This window comes from Aspergillus ibericus (assembly GCF_003184845.1).
Source record: "Aspergillus ibericus CBS 121593 unplaced genomic scaffold BO80scaffold_9, whole genome shotgun sequence".
Taxonomy (NCBI): Eukaryota; Fungi; Ascomycota; class Eurotiomycetes; order Eurotiales; family Aspergillaceae; genus Aspergillus; species Aspergillus ibericus.
The window spans coordinates 548096-569679 of NW_020292107.1; the positions used below are offsets into that span (position 1 = coordinate 548096).

At 52.3% G+C, this 21584-nt stretch overlaps 10 protein-coding genes across 10 annotated transcripts; 4 read left to right on the forward strand and 6 right to left on the reverse strand.

Annotated features, from left to right (window-relative positions):
- Positions 1-163: 163 nt before the first annotated feature.
- BO80DRAFT_500355 (uncharacterized protein) lies at positions 164-1161 on the forward strand. The gene is made up of 2 exons (XM_025724230.1): positions 164-808; positions 870-1161. The coding sequence occupies exons 1-2, from the start codon at positions 188-190 to the stop codon at positions 960-962; spliced, it is 714 nt and encodes a 237-aa protein (XP_025577899.1). The 5' UTR covers positions 164-187; the 3' UTR covers positions 963-1161.
- BO80DRAFT_376681 (ER membrane complex subunit EMC3) lies at positions 872-2300 on the reverse strand. Its single transcript, XM_025716668.1, has 5 exons — positions 2188-2300; positions 2094-2127; positions 1664-2030; positions 1444-1605; positions 872-1375 (listed from the first exon to the last, which is right to left on the reverse strand). The coding sequence occupies exons 1-5, from the start codon at positions 2235-2237 to the stop codon at positions 1182-1184; spliced, it is 807 nt and encodes a 268-aa protein (XP_025577900.1). The 5' UTR covers positions 2238-2300; the 3' UTR covers positions 872-1181.
- Positions 2301-2402: 102 nt separating this feature from the next.
- BO80DRAFT_376685 (signal peptidase complex subunit 2) lies at positions 2403-3543 on the forward strand. Its single transcript, XM_025716669.1, has 3 exons — positions 2403-2568; positions 2676-2974; positions 3041-3543. The coding sequence occupies exons 1-3, from the start codon at positions 2523-2525 to the stop codon at positions 3317-3319; spliced, it is 624 nt and encodes a 207-aa protein (XP_025577901.1). The 5' UTR covers positions 2403-2522; the 3' UTR covers positions 3320-3543.
- On the reverse strand, positions 3386-5272 carry BO80DRAFT_500357 (methylenetetrahydrofolate dehydrogenase (NAD(+))). Its single transcript, XM_025724231.1, has 4 exons — positions 4803-5272; positions 3994-4627; positions 3849-3938; positions 3386-3793 (listed from the first exon to the last, which is right to left on the reverse strand). Exons 1-4 carry the CDS (start codon positions 4997-4999, stop codon positions 3710-3712), a joined length of 1005 nt encoding a protein of 334 aa, XP_025577902.1. The 5' UTR covers positions 5000-5272; the 3' UTR covers positions 3386-3709.
- A 385-nt stretch (positions 5273-5657) lies between these two features.
- On the reverse strand, positions 5658-8094 carry BO80DRAFT_423014 (F1F0 ATP synthase subunit alpha). The gene is made up of 6 exons (XM_025718949.1): positions 7968-8094; positions 7621-7790; positions 7433-7489; positions 7255-7375; positions 5940-7190; positions 5658-5869 (listed from the first exon to the last, which is right to left on the reverse strand). The coding sequence occupies exons 1-5, from the start codon at positions 8037-8039 to the stop codon at positions 5940-5942; spliced, it is 1671 nt and encodes a 556-aa protein (XP_025577903.1). The 5' UTR covers positions 8040-8094; the 3' UTR covers positions 5658-5869.
- Positions 8095-9110: 1016 nt separating this feature from the next.
- BO80DRAFT_349561 (2-hydroxy-palmitic acid dioxygenase MPO1) lies at positions 9111-9860 on the reverse strand (the record flags this gene model as incomplete). Its single annotated transcript, XM_025715510.1, has 4 exons — positions 9111-9563; positions 9624-9683; positions 9740-9763; positions 9828-9860. 4 exons carry the CDS (start codon positions 9858-9860, stop codon positions 9111-9113), a joined length of 570 nt encoding a protein of 189 aa, XP_025577904.1.
- A 690-nt stretch (positions 9861-10550) lies between these two features.
- On the forward strand, positions 10551-11556 carry BO80DRAFT_287482 (DNA-directed RNA polymerase II subunit RPB7). Its single transcript, XM_025714967.1, has 4 exons — positions 10551-10916; positions 10977-11057; positions 11116-11285; positions 11358-11556. Exons 1-4 carry the CDS (start codon positions 10668-10670, stop codon positions 11365-11367), a joined length of 510 nt encoding a protein of 169 aa, XP_025577905.1. The 5' UTR covers positions 10551-10667; the 3' UTR covers positions 11368-11556.
- A 783-nt stretch (positions 11557-12339) lies between these two features.
- On the forward strand, positions 12340-14401 carry BO80DRAFT_287478 (uncharacterized protein). The gene is made up of 2 exons (XM_025714966.1): positions 12340-12939; positions 13015-14401. Exons 1-2 carry the CDS (start codon positions 12628-12630, stop codon positions 14221-14223), a joined length of 1521 nt encoding a protein of 506 aa, XP_025577906.1. The 5' UTR covers positions 12340-12627; the 3' UTR covers positions 14224-14401.
- Positions 14402-15090: 689 nt separating this feature from the next.
- BO80DRAFT_491812 (putative RNA interference and gene silencing protein (Qde2)) lies at positions 15091-18826 on the reverse strand. Its single transcript, XM_025723722.1, has 2 exons — positions 18262-18826; positions 15091-18190 (listed from the first exon to the last, which is right to left on the reverse strand). Exons 1-2 carry the CDS (start codon positions 18606-18608, stop codon positions 15334-15336), a joined length of 3204 nt encoding a protein of 1067 aa, XP_025577907.1. The 5' UTR covers positions 18609-18826; the 3' UTR covers positions 15091-15333.
- A 1817-nt stretch (positions 18827-20643) lies between these two features.
- BO80DRAFT_401730 (uncharacterized protein) lies at positions 20644-21475 on the reverse strand (the record flags this gene model as incomplete). The annotated part of the gene is made up of 2 exons (XM_025717579.1): positions 20644-21077; positions 21139-21475. 2 exons carry the CDS (start codon positions 21473-21475, stop codon positions 20644-20646), a joined length of 771 nt encoding a protein of 256 aa, XP_025577908.1.
- Positions 21476-21584: the final 109 nt, after the last annotated feature.

Here is a 21584-nt window from a genome sequence, read left to right on the forward strand (position 1 = left end):
CCTCCGCGACCGGAACATGACGCCGTTTGTGGCCCGCCCCCATTTGCCCTTATCGATAGCTGTCACGTGGGATGTCGTGCACTGACTGACACTACTAGTTGCGTCATCCCCGTCCGCTGACACGGCCGATCCATCTACTACATAGTACATAAGTCCTCACCTACATAGACATTACCATATCTACAGAATGCAACCTCCTCTACTCACAGCAGCACTCACTCTCATCCTAATCATCACCCTAACCCTCCTAACAACCCCCTCAACAGCACTTACCCCCCCCTTCCCCCTCCGCAAACGTCTCCCCCGACCCTTCCTCTCCACCCCCCACCTCCGCCACGACCTCCATCTCCAAGACACCCAACCCACCCTAAAGCAGTGGCTCTCGCACCAAAACCCCCCCATGGGCAACAAAATGTCCTCCAATAACCAAAACCAGAACCAAAACCCCATCATCTCCGACGTCCTCCCCAAGAACCGCCTCATCAACATCTTCGCCTCCCTCACCCGACAATTCGACTCCATTGAGTCCAAGTTAAACGATGCAACCAGTAACGTGACGGTCCTGGCGCCGAGGAATAGTGCTATCCAGGAGCTGCCGCGCAAGCCGTGGGAGAATCCGGAGGATTATGAGCGGTTCGGGGAGGTGGGCGCGTATGAAGGGGATGAGGGGCAGGAGAGGGCGAAGAGGAATTTGGAGAGGTTTGTGCAGGCGCATGTTGTAACTGGGAGTCCGTGGAGGGAGGGGGAGGAGGGGAGGACTCTTGCGGGGGATAGGTTGAGGTGGGAGAGGGTCGAAGATAAAATTTATGTGAGTGAAGAGTTCTGAGTTGTCCTTGGGGTTGAGTGGATTGAGTGCTAATGGGTTATAGATTCAACCGGGGAATGTAGAGGTGGATAGTATTGCGGAGCAGGTTTCGAATGGGGAGGTGTGGATTCTTAATGGGGTTATTAACTATCGTTAGATACCAGTGTGATCCTGACAGGTTGGGCGTATATATTTTGTTTCGCGTTATGAGTTTATGATTGATGGATGTTGTGCAAGGCCTTGAGGCAGAGGTAATTCCTCTTAGTATTGCCTTTATGCGCTTAATATATATCATTGGTGTACATTCACACTTCGTCTAATATTTTCAGCAATACCCAACGCAAACAGCCATAGACCAGTTTTCCCGAGTGGAATTCTAATAGCTTTTCCTACCGGCGTAGTGACGCAGCACTCTCTCCTCAACGCCATCCAGAATGCAAAAGTGCTCCATAACCTCCAAATTCTCAGCCTCGTTCTGGTACAGCTTATCGGGATCCTGACCGGGCTGGAAGGGGTTAATCCCAGCAGCAGGGTTCATCGAAGCCATCTGCTGAGACATGTGGCTGGCCGCTAAACAGGTCCGTTAGTACAACCCAACAAACGAAGCAGGCCTAAGCCCACAGGCACAATCAACTAACCATTATCACTGCCGAGAATAAACCCAAAGACAGACTGCAGACCGAACAAGTTCAAGAAATACCACGAAAGACTGGACACCCATCTCACGTCCAAGTCCCGGGTCATGACACCAGACTGCAGCATCGACTTGAACCGAATCGTAAGGGGGAAGGGCAATTTCACTAGCACACAACCTGTCAGTTCACTTCTCCCAACCCCAGATTACCAAAGATAACCTACAAATCACAAATCCCGAGAAGAACGCATTAATCCAGCTCATAATCAGCGTCTGCGGGATCATCATCATCATATTCCCCTTCATCATGCCCATCATAGCCTCCATGCCGGCAGGGTCGGTCATCGGGTTGGCGGGCGGTTGGCCGCGGTTCGCAGGGTCCTTGAGGAAAGCACCACTCTGGTAAGCAGAGACGAGGTAGTTCTTCCGCATCTCGAAGGACTCCTTGGACAGCACGGCATGGCAATTGTTCCGTAGGTTGACGCCGCGGATGAGACCGAGGCGTTCGCGGGATTCGGCCAATGTCGAGGCAGGCTTGGGGGGGTTGTTCATCAAGACGGTGGCATAGTGACGGAGGATACCGGTCAGGATCTATACATATACATTTAGCACCTTTCCTAACACCAAGTACCCATGATAAGGCAAATCGCATACCATAACAATCGTGATAGGAAACACAATCCAATAACTGCAGTAGCAATTCACATCAGCATATCTTCAAGCCCAACACATTCCCGGGAATACTCACAACAGAGCCGGATCCCTCAGGATCGTCTGCTCAACCCCTTGCAAAGCCATGGTGAGCTGGATTGAATTAAAATTAACTGCGACAGTACGGTCCGGAGGGCAGAGGGAAGAGACGGCGGATGGGAAGCTCCCCACGAAGTTGGACGGGGCTGACTTGCCTTGGCGCATGCCATGCCGCTTTAGCTTGCGAAAGGGACAGCTCGCCGCAACTCCTCCCCATCTCAAACCCTCCTGGAACTCGACAACGTTTAGGTGATAATCAATTACTGAGAGTTACGAAACTGGGGAGCTGATTATCTTGGTATCTTTTATTCGGTGATTAACTGAATCTCACAAATGGCGTCCGCAGAGGTACAGAAAGTGCCCGTTTACTCGGCCAATGGTTAGTTCGTTCGCGATATACATTATTATCTTCGATCTGCAATACACCACTCGCGTTTCTCACGGTTGGAAATATTGAACTTGGTAACTGATAGTTCACTCGTACAGACCTGAAGTCTACAACGGACGACGCCCTCGCACCTTACCTGGGCTACCTCCCCCAACCCTACACCTTCGCCCAAGACCACACCAAGACCAACGTCCACCTATTCCTGGGCTACACTGCCGTCGCGATTGCCGGATTTAGCTTCTACGCTGAGCGCAAACTACAGTGGGAGTCGACGCATTCGCCATGGATCATCGCCGCGGTGGTGACCTACTTCACGCTGAACTCGCTCCTCACGTACTGGGTCTGGGCTGTCGAGGCGGGCGAGGTATTCCGGGGGAAGCGCAAGTCGGGTGAAACGGTAGGGTTCTTCAAGTCACATATTATGAGCAGAGATCGGCTGTGCTAACGTGGTATTGTGGAATAGATCTCCATTCGGTCGTCAGTGAAGAAGCACACCTCTCTTTACAAGCTCCAGATTCAGTACAAGTCGGCGCAGGGCAAGGTGTTGCAGGAAAAGGAGATCGAGACGTCGTTCACGAAATGGTTCGCCGCAGATGGAACGTTCCACCCGGAGCCTCTGCGGAATTGGCTGGCTAGTGAGATTGAGGTTCTTCGGCTTGCGGCGAAGGAGACGGAGAAGAAGACTGGGGGTGTGGCGAGTTTGGTGGGGGTGAAGGAGACGGAAGATGTGAAGAGAAAGTGATCTGCGGTGCAATGTGGTTTACTGGAAATTAGTGTGGATTGGAAAAGAATTAGGAGTTTGTCCCAGGTTGTATCAGTCTCTGAAATGAAACTACCTTGTTGTTCAATTTGAAGGGGGTGTTTTCGTACTGGGTCATAAGGACCCAGTGTATCCGGGATGGTTCATATAGTCATTTCTCATGCGTTGAATTGCTCAGGATAACCAGAGCCATGTAGGTTCTAGCCAAAACGCGACAGCTTTTGTCTTTTTATGCAAGGCGAGTTACATATAATATATGACTCAGGTTCATGTGATAAAACAGAAGAAGGGGAAGAAAGAAAATCTATGGCTGGCTCTGCTTGATATCGTCTCCCGTCGCACGTTTTATAGGATGATTGTCGTAGAACATAATTACGAGGCCGCTTCCAGGGTTCCCGGGCGCTCGGTGGCTGCAGCAGGCTTCACATCATCCATTCGGCTGTTCTGGATGAGTCTCTGCAGTGGATGGTTAGTGGAACATTTCCCAAGGGGATGTAGAAGATTCACTGACCAGCAAGTTGCGGAGCAAGACAACGATCGTCACCTTTCCGATAGAAGGAACAAAGAGGGAGGCCTTCTCCTTCACCTCGGGTCCGAAGTTCTGTTCATAGTTTGGTTAGTCTTGCAATAGGGTGAAGCATCGGCTGAGGACATACCTTCTCGCTGGAGAAGTTGACACACACAGCACCCTCTCTCAGGAGGCTGGTGTCGAACTTGTATGCCTCTCCAGGAACACCGGAGATGACAACATCACACAAGGGAGCCACATCCTTCAGGGTCTTGCCCTCCAGGTCGACGACCTCGTGTCTGCCCTTCTTCAGCCCCTCACCACGGGTGAACTTCTGAACGCCGGTGATATCGACACTGTACACACAAGCACCGTCGTTGGCCAACAGGGCGGCGAGGGGACGACCAACCACCTCCGAGCGGTTCACGACACAGATGGTGTGGCCGAAGAGGCGGTTACCATAGGGCAATATCGTGTTGTAGATGTTGAGGTATTCAAGGATCTTGATGACGGCGAGAGGGGTGCAGGGGAGGATGCACTTCTGCTTCTTGGTCTCGGGGTCCAGGAAACGAATGTTCTGGTACATGTTGAAGATGTAGCGGTGGCTCAGACCCTCTACATCCTTATTTATGTCGACGATCTGCTGCAGGTACTGGTCCTGGCGGTTGTTGAAGATGGGGTAGTATACGATGATGCCGTCAACATCGGAGTCGGCATTGGCCGCGAGGATGGCTTGCTCGAGATCATCGCGGGCAACTTCACGGAGCGAGTAGCGGAACCCACTGTGCAAGGAGAAGAGACTACGTTAGCTACGAAGTGGCATCCCACGATACTGCCCGCCGCGGAGCTCCGACATCGCAGGTTGAGTCATATGCGCAACCCTCCCCCCCCCCCAAAGGTTGAAAGACCAGAGGGCAGAATTGACGCAAATGAGAGTGAAAATGGGAGAATGCTCACTTTTCCTGACAAGTCTTCTCCGTCCACTGGGCATACATCAAAGCCGCGGGGTCGTTGTTGGCGAGGAATCCCACCAAGTGAGGCGCCTTCTCCAGGGTCTTGAGACCCTCCTTGACCTCCGCAATCAGGCCATTGGCGACATGCTTGGAGAGCATGACCTTGCAGGAGGCCGGAGCCGAATCATGAGTGGTAGCCATCTGTGCGACAGAAAGGGAATGTATCGAAGCAACCGAGTGGTGAGTCAATACTCTACTGGAGGTGGGCTATGGCGGAGGGGCATGGAAGAAATTTTGGGACGGAAAAGGCTATGCTCGCTTATCGATAAAAGCATGCCCGCATTCGGCCCATCCCTGCCGCTCCAGGCGGCGAGCTTGCCAGCGTCTCACCCGGCACGACCCCCGCAAAGCTGTCAGGCCGAGTCCTTGGAGAACATGTACTGACTACACGATCGTAATCATCGTATAATCGGCTGAGGAGCCATGTCACTGTTGGACAAGAATCATGACACCCACGATCCTAGAGCCTACGGCATCGGCGGAGGAACCTGGGGCGCCACTCGGCAATGGTCCCCCCAGGGCTTCTATATATATCCGGATCTCATGCCACGGGTTCATGCCGAACACTCACCCCTTACCCCAGACTCATAGACTGACCGCTATGACCGCCCAGGTGTCAGTTGGGACTTGGGGACGACCTAGCGTCTACAGCAGAGGACCCGCTCGGGGCCCGATTTTAACAGAACAAAGGAAATCATATTCAGGCTGCATATATGTAGACAAAGGTTTCATGAGCAGCGACCAGCTGGAAGGTATAATACAGTCCGAACCAGTCCATCCGTCCCAATTCCGTTCCCTTGTCGCGCGAAATGATCTAAACGTACAGGATATTAATCGTATCTTTTTTGCCTTTCTTGCGCCCACCGGTTTACCCCGCCCCATAGCTACGGGAGATCCGCCAGGAATACCATCGCGTAGATGTGGACTACATCTCAGAATATCTCGGCCGATCCGAAGCTCTGGTTAACAGCAAAATAAAATAGTGGGTTCAAATTGTACAAGCTATCTTGTCTATACACATAGAGTCAGGATAAAAATCGTACACAGTGGGCTACGCGCCCAAGAGCATTGCTGTGCTCACCTATGCGTTGAAAGACTTGTTGAAGCTGGGGATGATCTCCTTGAGCTGAGCCTCGAGCTCCTTGCTGACCTGGCCCTCCTTCTCGATGGTCTCCTGGATCTCGGGGTGGTTGCTCTTGAGGTGAGCAAGGAAGTCAGTCTCCCACTGGAGGATCTTGGCGACGGGGATGGAGTCAAGGTGACCGTTGACACCGGCGTAGATCAGGGGAACCATGTCGGAGACGGCCATGGGAGAGTACTGCTTCTGCTTGAGCAGCTCGGTGAGACGCTCACCACGGTTGAGGGTCTGCTTGGTGGAGGCATCGAGATCGGAACCGAACTGGGCGAAGGCAGCAACCTCACGGTACTGAGCCAAGAACAGCTTCAGGGAACCAGCAACCTGCTTCATGGCCTTGACCTGGGCAGCGGAACCGACACGGGAGACGGACAGACCGACGTTAATGGCGGGACGGATACCCTTGTAGAACAGCTCAGACTCCAAGAAGATCTGACCGTCAGTGATGGAGATGACGTTGGTGGGAATGTAAGCGGACACATCACCACCCTGGGTCTCAATGACGGGGAGGGCAGTGAGGGAACCACCACCGTGCTTCTCGTTCATCTTGGCAGCACGCTCAAGGAGACGGGAGTGGAGGTAGAAAACGTCACCGGGGTAGGCCTCACGACCGGGGGGACGACGGAGCAGCAGAGACATCTGACGGTAGGCGACGGCCTGCTTGGAAAGATCATCGTAGATGATGACGGCGTGGCGGCCGTTGTCACGGAACCACTCACCCATGGCACAACCGGTGAAGGGAGCAAGGTACTGCAGGGGAGCAGCCTCGGAAGCAGTGGCAGCGACGACGACGGAGTACTTCATGGCGTCGTTCTCCTCAAGGGTCTTGACGAGCTGAGCGACGGTGGAACGCTTCTGACCGACGGCAACGTAGATACAGTACAGCTTCTTGCTCTCGTCGGAGGTGTTGTTCCAACGCTTCTGGTTCAGCATGGCATCAAGGGCGACAGCGGTCTTACCGGTCTGACGGTCACCAATGATCAACTCACGCTGACCACGGCCGATGGGGACCATGGCGTCGACACACTTCAGACCAGTCTGGACGGGCTGGTTGACGGAGCGACGGGGCAGGATACCAGGGGCCTTGAGCTGAGCACGGCTCTTGGCCTTGGTGTTGATGGGGCCCTTGCCGTCGATGGGGTTACCGAGAGCGTCGACAACACGGCCGAGCATCTCAGGACCGACGGGGACATCAACCTGGGTGGATGGTTAGTATAGCTCTCGAAGCCAGCGCTTCTGGTAACCGATTGGAATTACTTACGATCTCTCCGGTACGCTTGACAGTCTCACCCTCCTTGACGAGACGGTCGGAACCGAAAAGCACGACACCGACCTGGCCGGCCTCGAGGTTCATGCACATACCCTTGACACCAGAGGCGAACCTGATCATTTGTCAATTGAAGGGTACATAAGTGGATCATCTGGAACGGGACACCTACTCGACCAGCTCCTCAGCCTGGACGTTGGTCATGCCATGGACACGAGCGATACCGTCACTATTTTGATATTAGTCAATGATTCCCGATCGATAGCGAATGGTTGAAGCCGGAATTCCGAATATTTCGATGGTTTCGATGATATTGAAGCTGCGGCCAAAAATTTTCAACCGAGGGAAATCGTCACGTACCCGACGGAAAGGACACGTCCAGTCTCGGCAAGACCAGCCTCCTCCTGAACACCACGGATTCTCTGCTCGAGGATGGAAGAGACCTCAGTGGGAGCAGCCTTGGCCTCAGCAGCGTAGGAACGGATCTGCTTGGAGGCACCAGAGATGGGGCCGGGAACAGCCGCGCGAGCCTGAAGTCGTACGCAAAATTTGTCAACATCACGACCACGCAGTGAAAACGCGTCAAAAGGGTGCAGCAAGCATTGCGATGTATGGAGAGGCGATTGGAAGCATCATTGAGATGACTTCTTCGATGGAAACGGCCAAAGGGCGAAGGTGTGGTCGACCTGGGCAGGGATAGGACTCACCGAAGCGATCCTGCCAGTGGCAGAGGCGGCCGCGACGGTGCGGCTAGACTGCCGCAAAGCGTTTCTGAACATTGTGATGGAGGTTCAGAGGAGTGGGAGAGTGGTTTCTCTGAAGGAGAGATGTAATTGGGGGGAGGGAGGAAGAGGAGAAAGGATTGTGGATGGATGGAAGGAGAGCTTTGTCGTCGGGGTTGGGAGGATTCTCAGGACTGCCACTAATCCTAGTTTGCCGAGACCTCACCAACCTCCGAAGCCGCCCTAGTGCGTTCACGGGACGCCCACCCACCCCAAGAAAGTTGTCCACGCAGGGTGTGATGTATTTCCCCCCCTCTCTCGCCCGATCGGCTCCCTCTTTCGTTCTCTGGTGTTTTTATTTTTATGTCCTAATTGCCTATGACACCGTTGACCGCTGGAATAAATTTACTACTGCCCGGGGGAGGAACGGTGGTGGTTGCTCCGCTCTTTGGTGTTTCTCCGGGCCACCTGGCCCTCCCATTTTTCATTTGTTCTTTTCTCGGATCTGCGGATACTGCTGGTTGGCTGGCTTACTCAGGTCATTTTCGTCGCAGCAACCGCCCGCAGGAGCCCTGCCAACAACCCGCCCGTCGACACCTCACTGCTTTGACCGGTTGTCCCGGTGGGAATCCCGGCTCGACGTTGACCTGCCCATGGCTGGGAGCGGTCGACAGCAAACTAAAACTAACTTCCCTCTGCCCGTCATTTCTGGTCCATCGGGTACATAGTCTTCCGTATCTGCTCCGTACATGCCAACATTCTCGGCTCTGAGTCCTTTTTCTCTCCCGTTTCCATTCCTCCCTCGCTTCCCCTGTCTACTCCGTACCTCTGGTGCTTACATCACGAATCCACCCGGGATGCATGTTGAAGCTGCAGAACATCAAATAATTCGCCAATTTCTGAAAACCTCGCTATTGATAAAGCTCCATTGTCGTCGTAGTAATAATGCAGCGCTGACAGACTCCTAACCCAATCGCTGAGAATTTCCAGCCAGCAGTCAAAAACATACAGTCAACATATAAGAAGGGCTCTGACAAATCCGACGCTGTTGCAGCAAGGGTCGCAGCATCAGCCGTTTAGCCATGCACCCACAGTAAAGTCATCAAGTTCGGCCATTCCTGATTTCACTTATTTGCCAGCTTTGTCCTTCTGCGTCTTGAAAGCGGCGATCTCCTTCCGCACGTTCTCATCGTACCTTGCCTTCAGTTCCGGACGGTAGCCAAAGAAGAAAAGGGCTTCCATCCAGACGAAGAGGGGTGCAAGAAGAAGGGCCTGAACCAGGTTGTCCAGCAAAGCAGGAGCCCTGCGTTCAAAGGCACCGTGGCCGACAAACTGGGCCAACCAGGACACTACATGGACCCCAGCAAACCAGTAGTTAACGCTGGTGCCGTAGGTGGCCAGGAGGTGGTTCGCGTAGGCTGCACCGCCGATTATCAGGGGAGCGACCAGAGCACCTGCCACGGGTTCTAGAAGGATATAAAATGCGGAGTATATAACGGCAGCGATCGTTCCGAGATTGAGTGGAAGGTTATCAATCTGGAGCGCATCAGGAAGGGCCAAAAGGACCGGCGTGTTCGATGCCTGGAGAATCGCATCGGGTTAGGAGTCCATCGCTGTTTGTGTTGGGGGACCAAGTCCTACCAGCGCGATTCCCGTAAACAAAAGGATTGGCACACATGTCATATGAATCGCAATATTGACCTGAAAAATAGCCAAGTTAGCGCTAGCACGAGAAAGGTGTCAAGGGGCGGGCATACTGGATTATTGTGGTAGGCTCCATACTGAGAGGCTCATTAGCATCGAAATACCCCAAGTCTGTCCCGGGAGTAGCGACAGGGAGCTTACAAAGAGAAGCTGCTTCTCGAGGTTCAAGGCCATCTTGTGTCCTTTTGTTTGTAAGGATGCTGCTGAATCGAGGGGCAAAAGAAGACTAGGCACAGAATGTGAGATTAGTTCTTTTTTTTTCTGGCGCAGGATATTGCCTGATCGACCAGTTTAGCAGGTGGAGAGATAAGACATTTTTATTTGTTCCTGACTCCATGCTCGTGCAGACGTCATCCCGGCCTAGGTAACAACAGCAGAAGGGCCGAGGATATTGTGATTGATTACACGCTGTGTCTTGTCGTGACCGGTTGTGCGCCCAAGTTGCGGCCTAAACTCCCCGGTATTGTGTATCACTGTGTAATGCAGTCGGGGCCCTTCAGACGGTCACGTGAGAGCATCCAGCTCGGGCGGATCAGACACCAGGATCCATGACCGCCATGATTGTGGTGTCGAATTATCTGGTGGCCGTCCCTCCCTCTGTCTTATCTTGTCCGAAGGCAGGGTCTGTCTGCTGCGGCTGTTCTCTCCTGCGCTCTTTATCCTGGCTGTGCGCTCTCGCCTCCATATCATTTGCTAACGCAGTTTTCTGGTTCTCTAAGTGGTGGATATCTTGTCATCCAGTATAGAGACGGCGAGCGCTTGTCCTTCTGTCGCAAATACAGTCATTGCATCATTCGTTTCCTAGCGACTTACCTTGGCCTCACACACGAGCCGATCGAGATTACGAACCCTTTCTATCCAATCTCTGGCAAACAGTAAGATATCGGCCGGAACCTGATCAGTCGCGTTAACCGCATCCCCTCACCCCGCCTCTTGAAACGAATTCCTGTACCATACCTTCACAGATCACAAGTGTGCGACATGTTCTTCCTCAAAGAAGAGATCAAGGTGATTACCTTGCACCCGTCCTACTTTGGACCCAACATGCGCGAATACCTCATCAACCGGTTAAACGAGGAGGAGGAAGGACGTTGTACGGGTGACCATTTCGTGATCTGTGTGATGGACATGGTAGACATTGGTGAAGGACGAGTGCTTCCAGGAAGCGGGCAAGCAGAATATACCATCAAGTACCGGGCAATTATCTGGAAGCCCTTCCGCGGAGAGACCGTAGGTTTTGAATGTTATGTTGAATCAAGGTGGCAGCTGATTCTGACCACAAACTTATAGGTCGACGCGATTGTGACCTCTGTCAAGCCTACTGGAATCTTTACTTTGGCCGGCCCATTGTCTGTTTTCATTGCACGGAAAGTATGTCGACTGAGTTGAGCTGGGCCTCCTGGACTCGGATGCTAATATGCTGCCAAAGAACATTCCTTCCGATATCAAGTGGGAGCCCAACACGGTACCACCGCAGTACACGGATCATGCAGACCAAGTCATCGAGAAAGGCACCAGTCTACGGCTCAAGATCCTTGGTGTGAAGCCCGACGTTGCGGCGATCAATGCCATTGGAACAATCAAGGAAGACTACCTCGGGTGAGTAGCCAATGCCGTCTTTGGCTGTGACCTTGAGTGATCTAGATTTACTGATGCACACTCCCCTATTAGACCATTGTAATGCGATGCGATGAGCCACCAATCTCCACCATCTACCCTAATGACTGATACCGCTTGACCGAGAGGACCGTTGACACCTTTCCTTACTACTGAACTCATACAAAGACGACCATGTTGAAAGGTATCTGCCTCGTAAGGAGATGCGCCCATGGGGGAGAATGATGAGAGCGCGCCCAAAGCCGAGTCTTGGGCCTGGATATCATCGAAAGACATGATATCGTGCATTTTTGCAGCAGCCCGCGCAGGCGAATGGGGCTGTCTGCTTGCTGCTACACTAGGCTCTGCATGAACCAGAGAAAACAATGACAGGGAGGACTGGGGATATCCTCGGACCCATGTCAGCGAAAAGGAAAGTATATGTGTATATCTAGGGCGGAAAATGCGAAAACGGCTTGCAGGACAAAGGGTTGAAAATAGAATAATAAACCATACATATAGTAGAAGATGCCGATCTCTGTCCTCTCTGCTAGTATGGAGTCGATCGTGGCCCGTTCTGGAGGTTAGTGCAGGGAATGATGCGGGCAGTGGCAGACTGGCAGGCAGCACGAATAATGAATCCCTCCGAGCCCAAGCAGTTGCCGGAGAGACGCGGGCGCCGGTGGCCCATCGTGAAACGCTGGTGTGTCCATCGTCGGAGCCGTGCGCATGGCTTCCCCAGTCCTTAGCGTGGAGGGCGATTTCCTGAGATTGGGATGGGCCTCAGAGGGGCTGACGGATGAATTATAACCATGTCATGAATCCTCTGAATTGCCCATTCTTAGCGGTGAAGCGGAGGTTGTCGGATTCACCACCGAGTGGCCAGGATGTTGCTCTGGGCAGGATACGGATATCCATAATCGCAATTACAGTTGCAGTGGCCGTGAAGGGGATCTGTATTCACCCGAATCTTTCCTGAAGAATCCCCCAGACCGTCCTGAAGGGCGACCGTAGCTGTGAATAGGGTCCATAGACGTAATCTGGGATTTGGTCGAGTCGAGCCTGGGCGTTGTTATGATTGTCCCTTGCTCTGGATGCTGCCTGCATTCCTCCACAGCAGCACTTATCTGGAGTTAATCGGGCACTGCAACGCCCCCAACCGTGGTTCGCGCCCACCTGCGACGGGCGGATTCCCCTTCCTTCTTTCGCTTGCTCATTTGCTTTCTTTCCCTCGGCTTGTTGTCATCCTCTCTTCTACGATCCCCTTGTCGTGTCTCTCCCTTGCCCAACCTTTCCCCTTCACATTCGTTCGTTTTTGACATTTTGGTCCTACTTGGAGGCGACCATGTCTTTGAAAGACGTCTACCGGCGCTTCCTGGCTGACCCCAGGTCGGCGCCCCTGGCCTCCGATGTGTCGTTGATCTATATCACCACCACCACCAAGCTGGACGGCGCATCCGCGGTGGTCAGCCACTTCACCAAGCAGCAAAGAAACATCAAAACCAAGTCGGAGATTGTTCTGGATGCCATCGAGAGCGCCAACTCCATCTGCCTGGACATTGAGAGCACCTACGAATTTGTGTCTGGAAACGGCGGGGCGTATCTTCCCTCGCTGGACGATAACTTCCTGGCCGGCCACGTCGCGACTTTCCCCACGGTACGTATGCGCCTGTTTACTTAATGCTATCTCTTCCCTACGTCTTCTGACAAGGCTCCCCTTTCATGTGACCAGGTCCACATCGTTCGCTTCAATTCGCAGAATGAGATCCAGAATGTCCGAATCTACTGGGACCAAGCATCGCTACTGAAACAGGTCGATGTGATCGGTTCTCGTGGTCGCGGCTGGCCGGTCCGCGAACCCAAGGATCAGATTCGCCTGATCAAAAACTCGATTGCCTCGGGCCCAGCTGACGACGGTCCTGCCCCTACATCCTCGTTGCCCGCAGATACCGAGAAGGATGGCAACGAACCGAATAAACAGGCCTCCCCGGGAAAGAAACACATCAAGGATCCCCACGCAGCTGACTCGCTATTTGAACTCCTCTCTCCCGGTAAGGACCGGAGTGACCCGGTGCGCCCGCCCCGTGCTCCGGCATCTGCGAAGCCCCCGCCGCGCGAGTACAGCGAACTGTTCGGTGACCATGGTGACGTGGACATTGACCCTCCCGGCACGCCCTCCCGGTCCAGGAATACTGCCAAGGCTGGTGTAGGCAAGAACCACCAGGCCTCCCGTATCTTCGACACTGATGAGGCGGGCGCTGAGGGAGGTCACGAGCAGATCGCCTACCGGGCTCACCCCAAGCGATTCGACCACTTCGAGCTGGGTGCCGACAACAGCCAACGGGAGGTTCATGAGAAACCCGGTCGTCCTGTATCCCGCCAGGCACCTCATTGGGATTTTGATGATTTCGTGACACCGGAGAAGCCTAAGCGTCCACTTCGCGGGGAGGAAATCCGTCACTTTGGCTGGAGCGATGATGAGCCGGACCTCACCTCGCCCCCGGTCAGACCCCGTGGGGGTCAAGCTCGTCCTGACGCCGAAACTCACTTCCAACTGGCAGACGCGCCGGAGGAGGACCAGAACGGCCCCCGCATCATCAGCTCCTACCAGAACAAGGGAATGGGTCTCTACAAGAACCACCTGTTCAACGACAAGGAGGGAGACGAGAACGCCCCACTGTCGGTGGTCAACAACGGGCCCAACCGTAAGAAGGAATTTGAAACACACTTTTCTCTCACCGATGAGTCGCCACAGAAGGGTGCGGCCAGCCGGGAGAACCAAAAGCCTGTCCCCGGTGACCGGCAGAGGGCCCTCAAGAACATGGAGTCGTCGTGGGATAACTACGATCAGTCACCCAGGCCGCCCGTCAAGATGACGCCCCCTCAGCGTCGATCCGTGCGGTATGTGAACCAGCGCAACTGGGAAATGGGTGACAATTGATAATCTACCAATTCGATGAGCGTGCCGTTGACACCAGTATCGAACCAGCAATGTACTGGGGTCAAGCATTCGCTCCTTGCTCCATTCATCCCGTGACGACGAGACTTGCCCCCCCCTCATATTCCCACTAGATGAGCGTACCTAAAAGCCTGCATATGATACTTTTATTCCCGCCGTGAACGATAGCAGAGTCCACGCATGCACGGATCAATGACAACTTGCTCTTGTTTTAATTCTATTGACCTTTTTCCAGCTGTGTATTCTTCGTGCCGAGTTTAGTTCAGTGTTCTACTTCTTGTAATTAATTTTTGCTTCCTACTTTCAGTCTCCAATTCACTCACCCGTGTATTAAACATCTATCTATCTACCATTTCTACCTTGTGTGAAATACACGAGTTACTGTACTCTTCGTCTTTGATCCCATACAGAGGAGAAAAGACATCTGAGCTTACATTACTGGTCCCATTACTCCAATTATACTATACCCCCATCCACTCAGCAACAAGGACGGACACACATATCCCACCCCGTAAGTCACACATGCATACAACGAAAAAAACCATTTTCAATAAAAGTCCAATTCAATTCACCAACTAGCCTAGATATGAGGTACTATGTATGTGACATACGATCACAATCTAATACATGCACACATAATTCTCCTGTAGACTGGTCTCATCTCATCTCATCTCACTCACGCACCCGAACTGGACTCATTTCATCTCGACTCGTTCATGCACCAAACCACCCAATCTCAAGTATCAATATGACAATCATTTTGTCTGTCAGTTGTAACCAAGGAATGTAAGAAGGGAATTTTTTTGTGGTTCAAAAAAAAAAAAAAAAAAAAAAAAAAAAAAAAAAAAAATCTTGGGGGGGGGGAGAGGGTCGGAAGGTAACTCGAAATCATCAGATAGTGCGAAAGATAGATCCAATCGCGTAGGTACTAAGAATCAACCATTCATGGAGGTTACCCAAAAAGATGGAGAAAATACCAAGAATGTTGAATGGTTGGTTGGCTGTGAACGGTTGGTGGGACCAGTGGGAGGGGAGTACTTTCACAATATCCGATATGATACGAGCGATCTTGCTTCCAACCTGGGTGGCTGCTTAGATGTAAAACATCGTGGCGCGCACGTTCTGGTGGATGGTGACAGCTTTGCTGTCCACCACGGTGGCGCCGCTGGTGGTGGTGGTCACGCTTGCTGTCTCGGCTTGGTCGAAGACGTTGCTGAGGTAGCAACGGGCCCGCGTGCACACCAGGTCGGCGTAGTAGGCGGGAGGGCAGATGCTGACGGCCTTGGTAGCTCTGCCAAACAGATAGCACAGATGGTGCGTTAGGCTTTCCAGGACATCGGCGGCGTTCCTGTGGGGGCCCTTCACAGGCTGTTTGCAGAAGATCTCATCCCAGACGGTGAAGTAGTGCGCCGGTCGAGCAGTGCCCTTGATGGCAGTATGCGCCTGCAGGTAGAACTCCCAGTTCCGGGCTTCGGTCACGCCACGGTCAACAACCGTGCCGTTGGGGGGGTTGGAGAAGCGGTCTGCGTCTCTGGTTTGGGTTGGATAGAACCGCGTGTGATGGCGTTTCCCTACCACCACGACGGAGATACGGGGAAGACCCTTCGCGGTGTCGGGGGCTGGGTAAGTTTGCCGGCAGGCTTCCTTCAGACGGCTAAGCTCATGTTTCACGACGAGTTCGTATTGGCCTTCAGAAACACCGTCCCGATACACGATGATGTTCTCCGGGAAGGCGTTCTTGTTGTTCTGGGCCCAGCGGTGGAGGTGAACCTTCAGCATTGCATCCAGATCATCCACCATTTCTTGGCGGCTGGCTTGCACTCGGAGTTCCGCAGGCCATTGACCAAGAGACGAATCAATGGAGGCGACCATGCCGGCAACGCTGGGGGCGCTGGACGAGGAACCAGGGGATGGATGGGTCACATCCACACCCACGAGCATTGTCTTACCCTCGCCAATGAGGCCGAGCTCTGTGCGCGCAATGAGCTGGTTGACCCCTCCCAATTTGAGATTGACCTTCAGGGCGACATTTGCCAGATACTGAGGGAGACCTCGGTCTTTCGACAGGTTTTTGGCAAGAACGTTGACATTGCGAACGCCATAATCCAGATCACAGACCCTCTTAACGCAGTTATAGAGAACGGTGTCTTGAGCCGGAAGGACAACCAGGATTAGTAGGGGCTTGTGGGTCGCCATGAGGTCGGAAACGATGTGACTTATTTTCGCCTTCATGTCGTCCTCAGATCTCCTGTCGACCACAACCAACTTGCCAGCACTTGGTGGTGGCGCTTGCACGCCAACATCGTTGAACGCTTTGGTGATGGCGGCAGCAGGGAGTTTCGTAGGATCCGAATAAATTGGGTTGCCGCCCATGTAATTAACCAGCAGCATGGCCCAGGAAGGCAGTCTGGAAGGGGACGAAAACTTGATATTCTGCATGTTCCAACTGCCTGCATTAAGCTTGGCTTCGGTTTGGTTCGAGCCTGCCGAATTCCGGTACAGGACACTGGGCGCCTGGAGGACGCGGCCAGGTACGGTGATCAACTGGAGGTCATTCCGGATACCGAATGCCTCAAGGGTTGGGTTCGTGGACCCTTCCAGACCCAGCACTTTCTTTCCCTGCATCACAATCGACTCGGCATTGGTCTTAGGAGATTGCACAGCGAACTCGAGCATGCTTTTGGTTTGCTCGGGTGAGAGCTTGGTATTTGCCTGCTGACCGGGCTCGACGTGACACACTTCGACAGGCAAGTAACTGGGCTTCTCTTTGGTCCCAACATTCACAACGGGCATTCTGGAGTCAACATTGATTCCGTATATATTCTTGAAGAATTCGGCAACACTGATATACTTGCCAGCAGGCAAGGGCCCTGCCTTAGCAGGCTGCTTCTTACTCGGACGCGCAGTCTGCTGCAACGATGGCGACGATGACCCCGGCTCGACGGGTTTCTCTAGGAAGAACATCACCGTGTCGGGCCCTGCGCCATCCCTGGGCACTTTAGGGGGATACGGCAACGCGGATCCATCCCTCCTGGTTGCCACACCGGCGATGCGCTTTATTCTCGGAATCAATTGGCCCTGCTTGTTCTTTTTGTTGATGTGGGTGACCCGAACCCTCAAGCCCTTCAGGAAACGGGGAGTGTTGGCCTGCCTGTTAAAGTGTTGATACGCCTCGATGACCTGTTTCAGCGGACCTTCTTGGTAACAAGCAACGTACTTTACTTGCACATTGACCAACAGACGCGCGGTTGCGGCACGAACACTGACAAAGAAGCCGCGAAGAGCCTCCAGCCCATTCCCCAAGTTCCACTGCTCGCGACGCTCCCCGCAGACGGCAAAATGCTTGTTTGCACCCACTGAAGAGATGGTCGGATCACTTTTGGGTTGATGGCCCAGAATGATGTTCATGGCCTGGAGGACGTCTGCCTTTTTCGTAAACATGGCGGCCGCATTCGATGAAGTCAAGTAATCCAACAACTCCCCCGGGCTCAGGGTGCCGGTGCTCTGACATTTCACCCGGTAGACCTTTGGCTGCTCAGGGTACTCTTCGTTTTCATCACGGTAGCGAACATCATAATCCACAGTCTCATTCCCTTGCAGGATCTCACTGTTCGTAATCAAGGTAGACATGTAATCCGTCACCACTCGGCTCCGGTGCTCCGAGAGATGTTCCTCGATAAGCAAGCGCACAATGTGACGGGCTTTCTTGCCGGCCGGCTTCTTACCGGCCGCGTCGCCTTGAATGTCGAGATGATACCGATATAGCTGGTTGCCCACTGAGGTGAGCGCAAAGTAATTGGCGTACAAGGTGAGGCTTCTTCCTTGCGTGCCAAATCCGGGCCGCTCTGGCCATTCAGTGGACTTGGGCCCTTTCTTTGCTAGAGCTGCGGCCACAGCGTTTTCCGTCTTCGTGACCTCACTATTAGGAATGGGGACACTTCCACTGGGTCTACAGTAGAATGCCAGAAAGTCAGTTTGATACCCCAGACAGCCATGGGCCATGGACACACTAGTACTTACGCAAACACCTGGGGTTGGACTCCACCGCCTCTGCCTCCACCGCCATAGCCCCCACCAAAACCTCTTCCCTGACCCCGACCTCTAGGATTGCCTCCATCGGGAGGAGGACGAAAGGGAAGGTCGGTGGTTGAGCCGCGGCCTTGGCCATGACCGGGTCCATAGCCACCTCCTCCTCTGCCTGCCCCATAACCGCCGCCACCACCACCACGGCCTCCTCCACGGCCTCCTCCACCATCACCTCCTCCACGACCTCTTCCGCCTCCTCCACGGCCTCCACCACCGCGGCCTCCTCCGCTGCGGTTACCCCCTCTTCCAGGTCCCCGCGGAGGGCCACCTTCAGAGGACATGATGGTTTTGTTTTGTTGTCAGTGGGAAGTTATGAAGCTAGTTTGGGTGGAGAGAAAAGGAAGCAGTGTTGTTGTATGGAGAGAAAGCAAAAAGAAGGTTGGAGTGGATGGGAGCGGGGACAAATTAGTACAACTAAAAAGCACCCCACCTCAGGCAGTAGTCTGAGCTTTCACGGGACAGGCCGTGTTGGTGCCGCAAGGAGCCATGCAGACTGAGTTGGCCCAGTGAAGGTGCATGCGGTGAAGGGGACAGATCCCGACCACTTATCTGACAGATCCATGTTTTAATTCGTCCAGGATGGCTGGGGAGAGAGACACTTCCCGATTGGAGCTGGAGAGGCAATGACGGTTGGTCCCGAAAACTACCCTTCCACCACCCGAGGAATAATCGATGGAGATTGCACAAAATCTCAAGGGAAAGAAGAGGAACGGTGCACCTATCGGGAATTATCCTTTTCTGATGGGGGTGACAGCTGCCTGTTGTTCCCATGGATTGGCAATTGACAGGATGGCCACAGAGGGGCCCCCACCCACCACTTACTACTAGTGTATAAGTGAACTGTTTTGCTGCAACTCCCGTTTGCTTACCCAATTGGGGTGCCGCCGCTTTTATGAGGGCAGCACGTGAACGATCTGTGTGTGCTCTGGGACACTCACGGATTGCACACGGAGCACGCACCTGGAAACTCCAGTCACTCCCGGATTGCTCTGGCTCAATTTGGCTCACTCAGTCAGCAATCCTGAGCAGCTCCCGCTTGCTCACTGCCGTAACCCACGTGACTAGAACAGGCTCTCTAAACCGTGCGCGACTAACGCTTATCGAAATCTGAGGTACTGATACAAACCTACAAAATATTCAGTTACAGAAAGCGCTTGAAAGAGGCGAAATCTGGGCTGTAGCAGCAGATCATGAGTCTACCTTTATTTTTGAGGGTGGTATACTACAAGTAGAAAAACTCAAGCAAGACCTACATCTATCTCAGATAAGGCAAGCTGATCTGGAGAAACACAATTTAGAGTTGCAGAAAGCGCTATAAAGCCAGCAAAAAAAAAAAAAAATCAAGCACTTTCAAGACTACCTTGCCTCTAACAAAAAGGGATTGAAGAATACGATTCGCACTATAAAGTACTTGAGCATGGCGCTTGACGAAGATGAAAAGAAGTAATTGTAATAGACCAAAATCTTTACGTACTGTGCCTTGCATAGTTACCCTGCCTACCCTGGATATGCAAGACTACAACCGAACCCCCAGCTGAAACGAATAGGCTGTATTCGGCTAGGAGGTTTCTGGTAATAAGATCTGGTAACATAAAGAATTTCCGATTCATGACCAACTTCCAGAACAATCTAGCTGTAATTCCCAGGTATTGTGGAGAGGGTAACTCTATACATATTAGTACACGCCCATTAATCATCAACTTACCGCTTTTGTATCTGGGTCTTTCGAAATATCTCAGCTAATTGCTATCAGAATGGTATACGACTTTTCTACAGCTATCAGAAATCCAGTCAATTGGCGATAGCCAAATCTGCTGAAAAGCAACGACCACCTTTCATCTGCAATTACATGCAGAGTGAAGCGGATCTTCATACGACTTCGCGTGGATTGTTTGTCATTCCTCAAAAGAATAAAAGTATGGGGGAATATGAGGTATGTTAAGGTAAGTTGTTATAAGCTGTTAAAGTGAACCATCCAGTCAGGTACTCTATTATATACAGGTGCTATACTTGAAGATAGAAGATTGTGAGTTGGAATGACAAGTTTTTCTAGGATATGAAAAAAGCTAGACATAGAAAGAACTTAGGACAGAAATCCTTAAAGTTGTAAAATACACATTTCTAGTCCTAGATAATGATAATTTTTGACAACTATATTGAGTATCTTGTTTGCTGCTCTGCAAGACAGAGATTGTGGCTCCCAAGCAGGGTATTGTTAGCAGTGCGATCTGTCCATTCTTGGTTTACCACCAGTATACTTTAGTGCTCTTAGAATGTCGAATCGAGACGCAATAAATCCTATTCTGTATTCGAGTTCTAAGTATACATAATTTCTTTGATTCCGTCGGCAAAAAGCAGCCCAGAATACAAGACATGAAACCACACGAACCAGCTCGGTAGGGATTTGCCACCGGTCCTGGGGTTGCTTCTTATATGAGAGAAGGTCAGTCTAACTCTATCTTCCCCGTCCTTGTACTCCCGAGTGACCTCGAAGCGATGTGAGGCAGCAAGACCTTGGGATTTGGTACGTCCTGCGTACTCAGCGAATGCGAAGTTAGGCCGGGGAATATGGATTGAATCCGGAAAGACAGATATGCGATGATCTTCAGTGCAAGTACTAGTGTCGAATAGGGTAAGTAGTCCGAAAAGGGTACTTCCCAGTGGAGGGAGAATATCCCGGGAGAGCGAATCCAACTTCCAGATAGGAGGCGTTGATGGGTCTGAACTAGAGGTTTTGATGGCCGAAATCACTGTTTCAAAAAGGTTGAAGGTCAGTAATACAGTATTTAAACTTCAGATACAGTATCATACATTCAGCATCGATACAACGCTGTATCAAAGGAGCAATCCACCTTTCCGGTGTAAAGATCCATCCTCCGAAAGCGCCTTTGGTGAATCTGGCAAGAAGCTCTTCGTCGGTAATTCCAGCTGGGAGTTCTCGTGTTGGTATCCGGAGACTGTAAGATTCCTCATCTACAGGACCATCTCTAGGATTCAAGATCCTCGAAGAAAAGGATTTGGAGTGACCCGGCGTGGCCTGCCATGTGAAATCCATATTCCGACATGGGTAAGTAAGATTGTGCAGGTACACAATACCATAACCGACAGAAGCTGCAAGCGCTATGCGAGCTGGGGCTTTGAAGCCCATGATGCAATAGATAAGATGCTTAGAGAAGAAATTCTACTATGACCTTTCGACGAATAGATTCTATATTTGTATGTATACAATTGACGTGGGCACCCGACAGTGCTGTCAG

Coding starts and splice junctions, on each gene's coding strand:
- BO80DRAFT_500355 (XM_025724230.1), top strand. CDS start 188: ATGCAACCTCCTCTACTCACAGCAGCACTCACTCTCATCCTAATCATC. Junction 809..869: donor GGGTCGAAGATAAAATTTAT/GTGAGTGAAGAG, acceptor AATGGGTTATAG/ATTCAACCGGGGAATGTAGA.
- BO80DRAFT_376685 (XM_025716669.1), top strand. CDS start 2,523: ATGGCGTCCGCAGAGGTACAGAAAGTGCCCGTTTACTCGGCCAATG. Junction 2,569..2,675: donor GCCCGTTTACTCGGCCAATG/GTTAGTTCGTTC, acceptor TCACTCGTACAG/ACCTGAAGTCTACAACGGAC. Junction 2,975..3,040: donor AGCGCAAGTCGGGTGAAACG/GTAGGGTTCTTC, acceptor ATTGTGGAATAG/ATCTCCATTCGGTCGTCAGT.
- BO80DRAFT_423014 (XM_025718949.1), bottom strand. CDS start 8,039: ATGTTCAGAAACGCTTTGCGGCAGTCTAGCCGCACCGTCGCGGCCGCC. Junction 7,490..7,620: donor GGACGTGTCCTTTCCGTCGG/GTACGTGACGAT, acceptor ATATCAAAATAG/TGACGGTATCGCTCGTGTCC. Junction 7,191..7,254: donor TCAAGCGTACCGGAGAGATC/GTAAGTAATTCC, acceptor CCATCCACCCAG/GTTGATGTCCCCGTCGGTCC.
- BO80DRAFT_287478 (XM_025714966.1), top strand. CDS start 12,628: ATGTCTTTGAAAGACGTCTACCGGCGCTTCCTGGCTGACCCCAGGTCG. Junction 12,940..13,014: donor ACGTCGCGACTTTCCCCACG/GTACGTATGCGC, acceptor TCATGTGACCAG/GTCCACATCGTTCGCTTCAA.
- BO80DRAFT_500357 (XM_025724231.1), bottom strand. CDS start 4,999: ATGGCTACCACTCATGATTCGGCTCCGGCCTCCTGCAAGGTCATGCTC. Junction 4,628..4,802: donor GAGAAGACTTGTCAGGAAAA/GTGAGCATTCTC, acceptor CTCCTTGCACAG/TGGGTTCCGCTACTCGCTCC. Junction 3,794..3,848: donor TCTTGCTCCGCAACTTGCTG/GTCAGTGAATCT, acceptor CATCCACTGCAG/AGACTCATCCAGAACAGCCG.
- BO80DRAFT_491812 (XM_025723722.1), bottom strand. CDS start 18,608: ATGTCCTCTGAAGGTGGCCCTCCGCGGGGACCTGGAAGAGGGGGTAAC. Junction 18,191..18,261: donor GTCCAACCCCAGGTGTTTGC/GTAAGTACTAGT, acceptor ATTCTACTGTAG/ACCCAGTGGAAGTGTCCCCA.
- BO80DRAFT_376681 (XM_025716668.1), bottom strand. CDS start 2,237: ATGGCTTTGCAAGGGGTTGAGCAGACGATCCTGAGGGATCCGGCTCTG. Junction 2,128..2,187: donor CTGAGGGATCCGGCTCTGTT/GTGAGTATTCCC, acceptor TTGCTACTGCAG/TTATTGGATTGTGTTTCCTA. Junction 2,031..2,093: donor TTCCTATCACGATTGTTATG/GTATGCGATTTG, acceptor GTATATGTATAG/ATCCTGACCGGTATCCTCCG.
- BO80DRAFT_287482 (XM_025714967.1), top strand. CDS start 10,668: ATGTTCTTCCTCAAAGAAGAGATCAAGGTGATTACCTTGCACCCGTCC. Junction 10,917..10,976: donor AGCCCTTCCGCGGAGAGACC/GTAGGTTTTGAA, acceptor ACAAACTTATAG/GTCGACGCGATTGTGACCTC. Junction 11,058..11,115: donor CTGTTTTCATTGCACGGAAA/GTATGTCGACTG, acceptor ATGCTGCCAAAG/AACATTCCTTCCGATATCAA.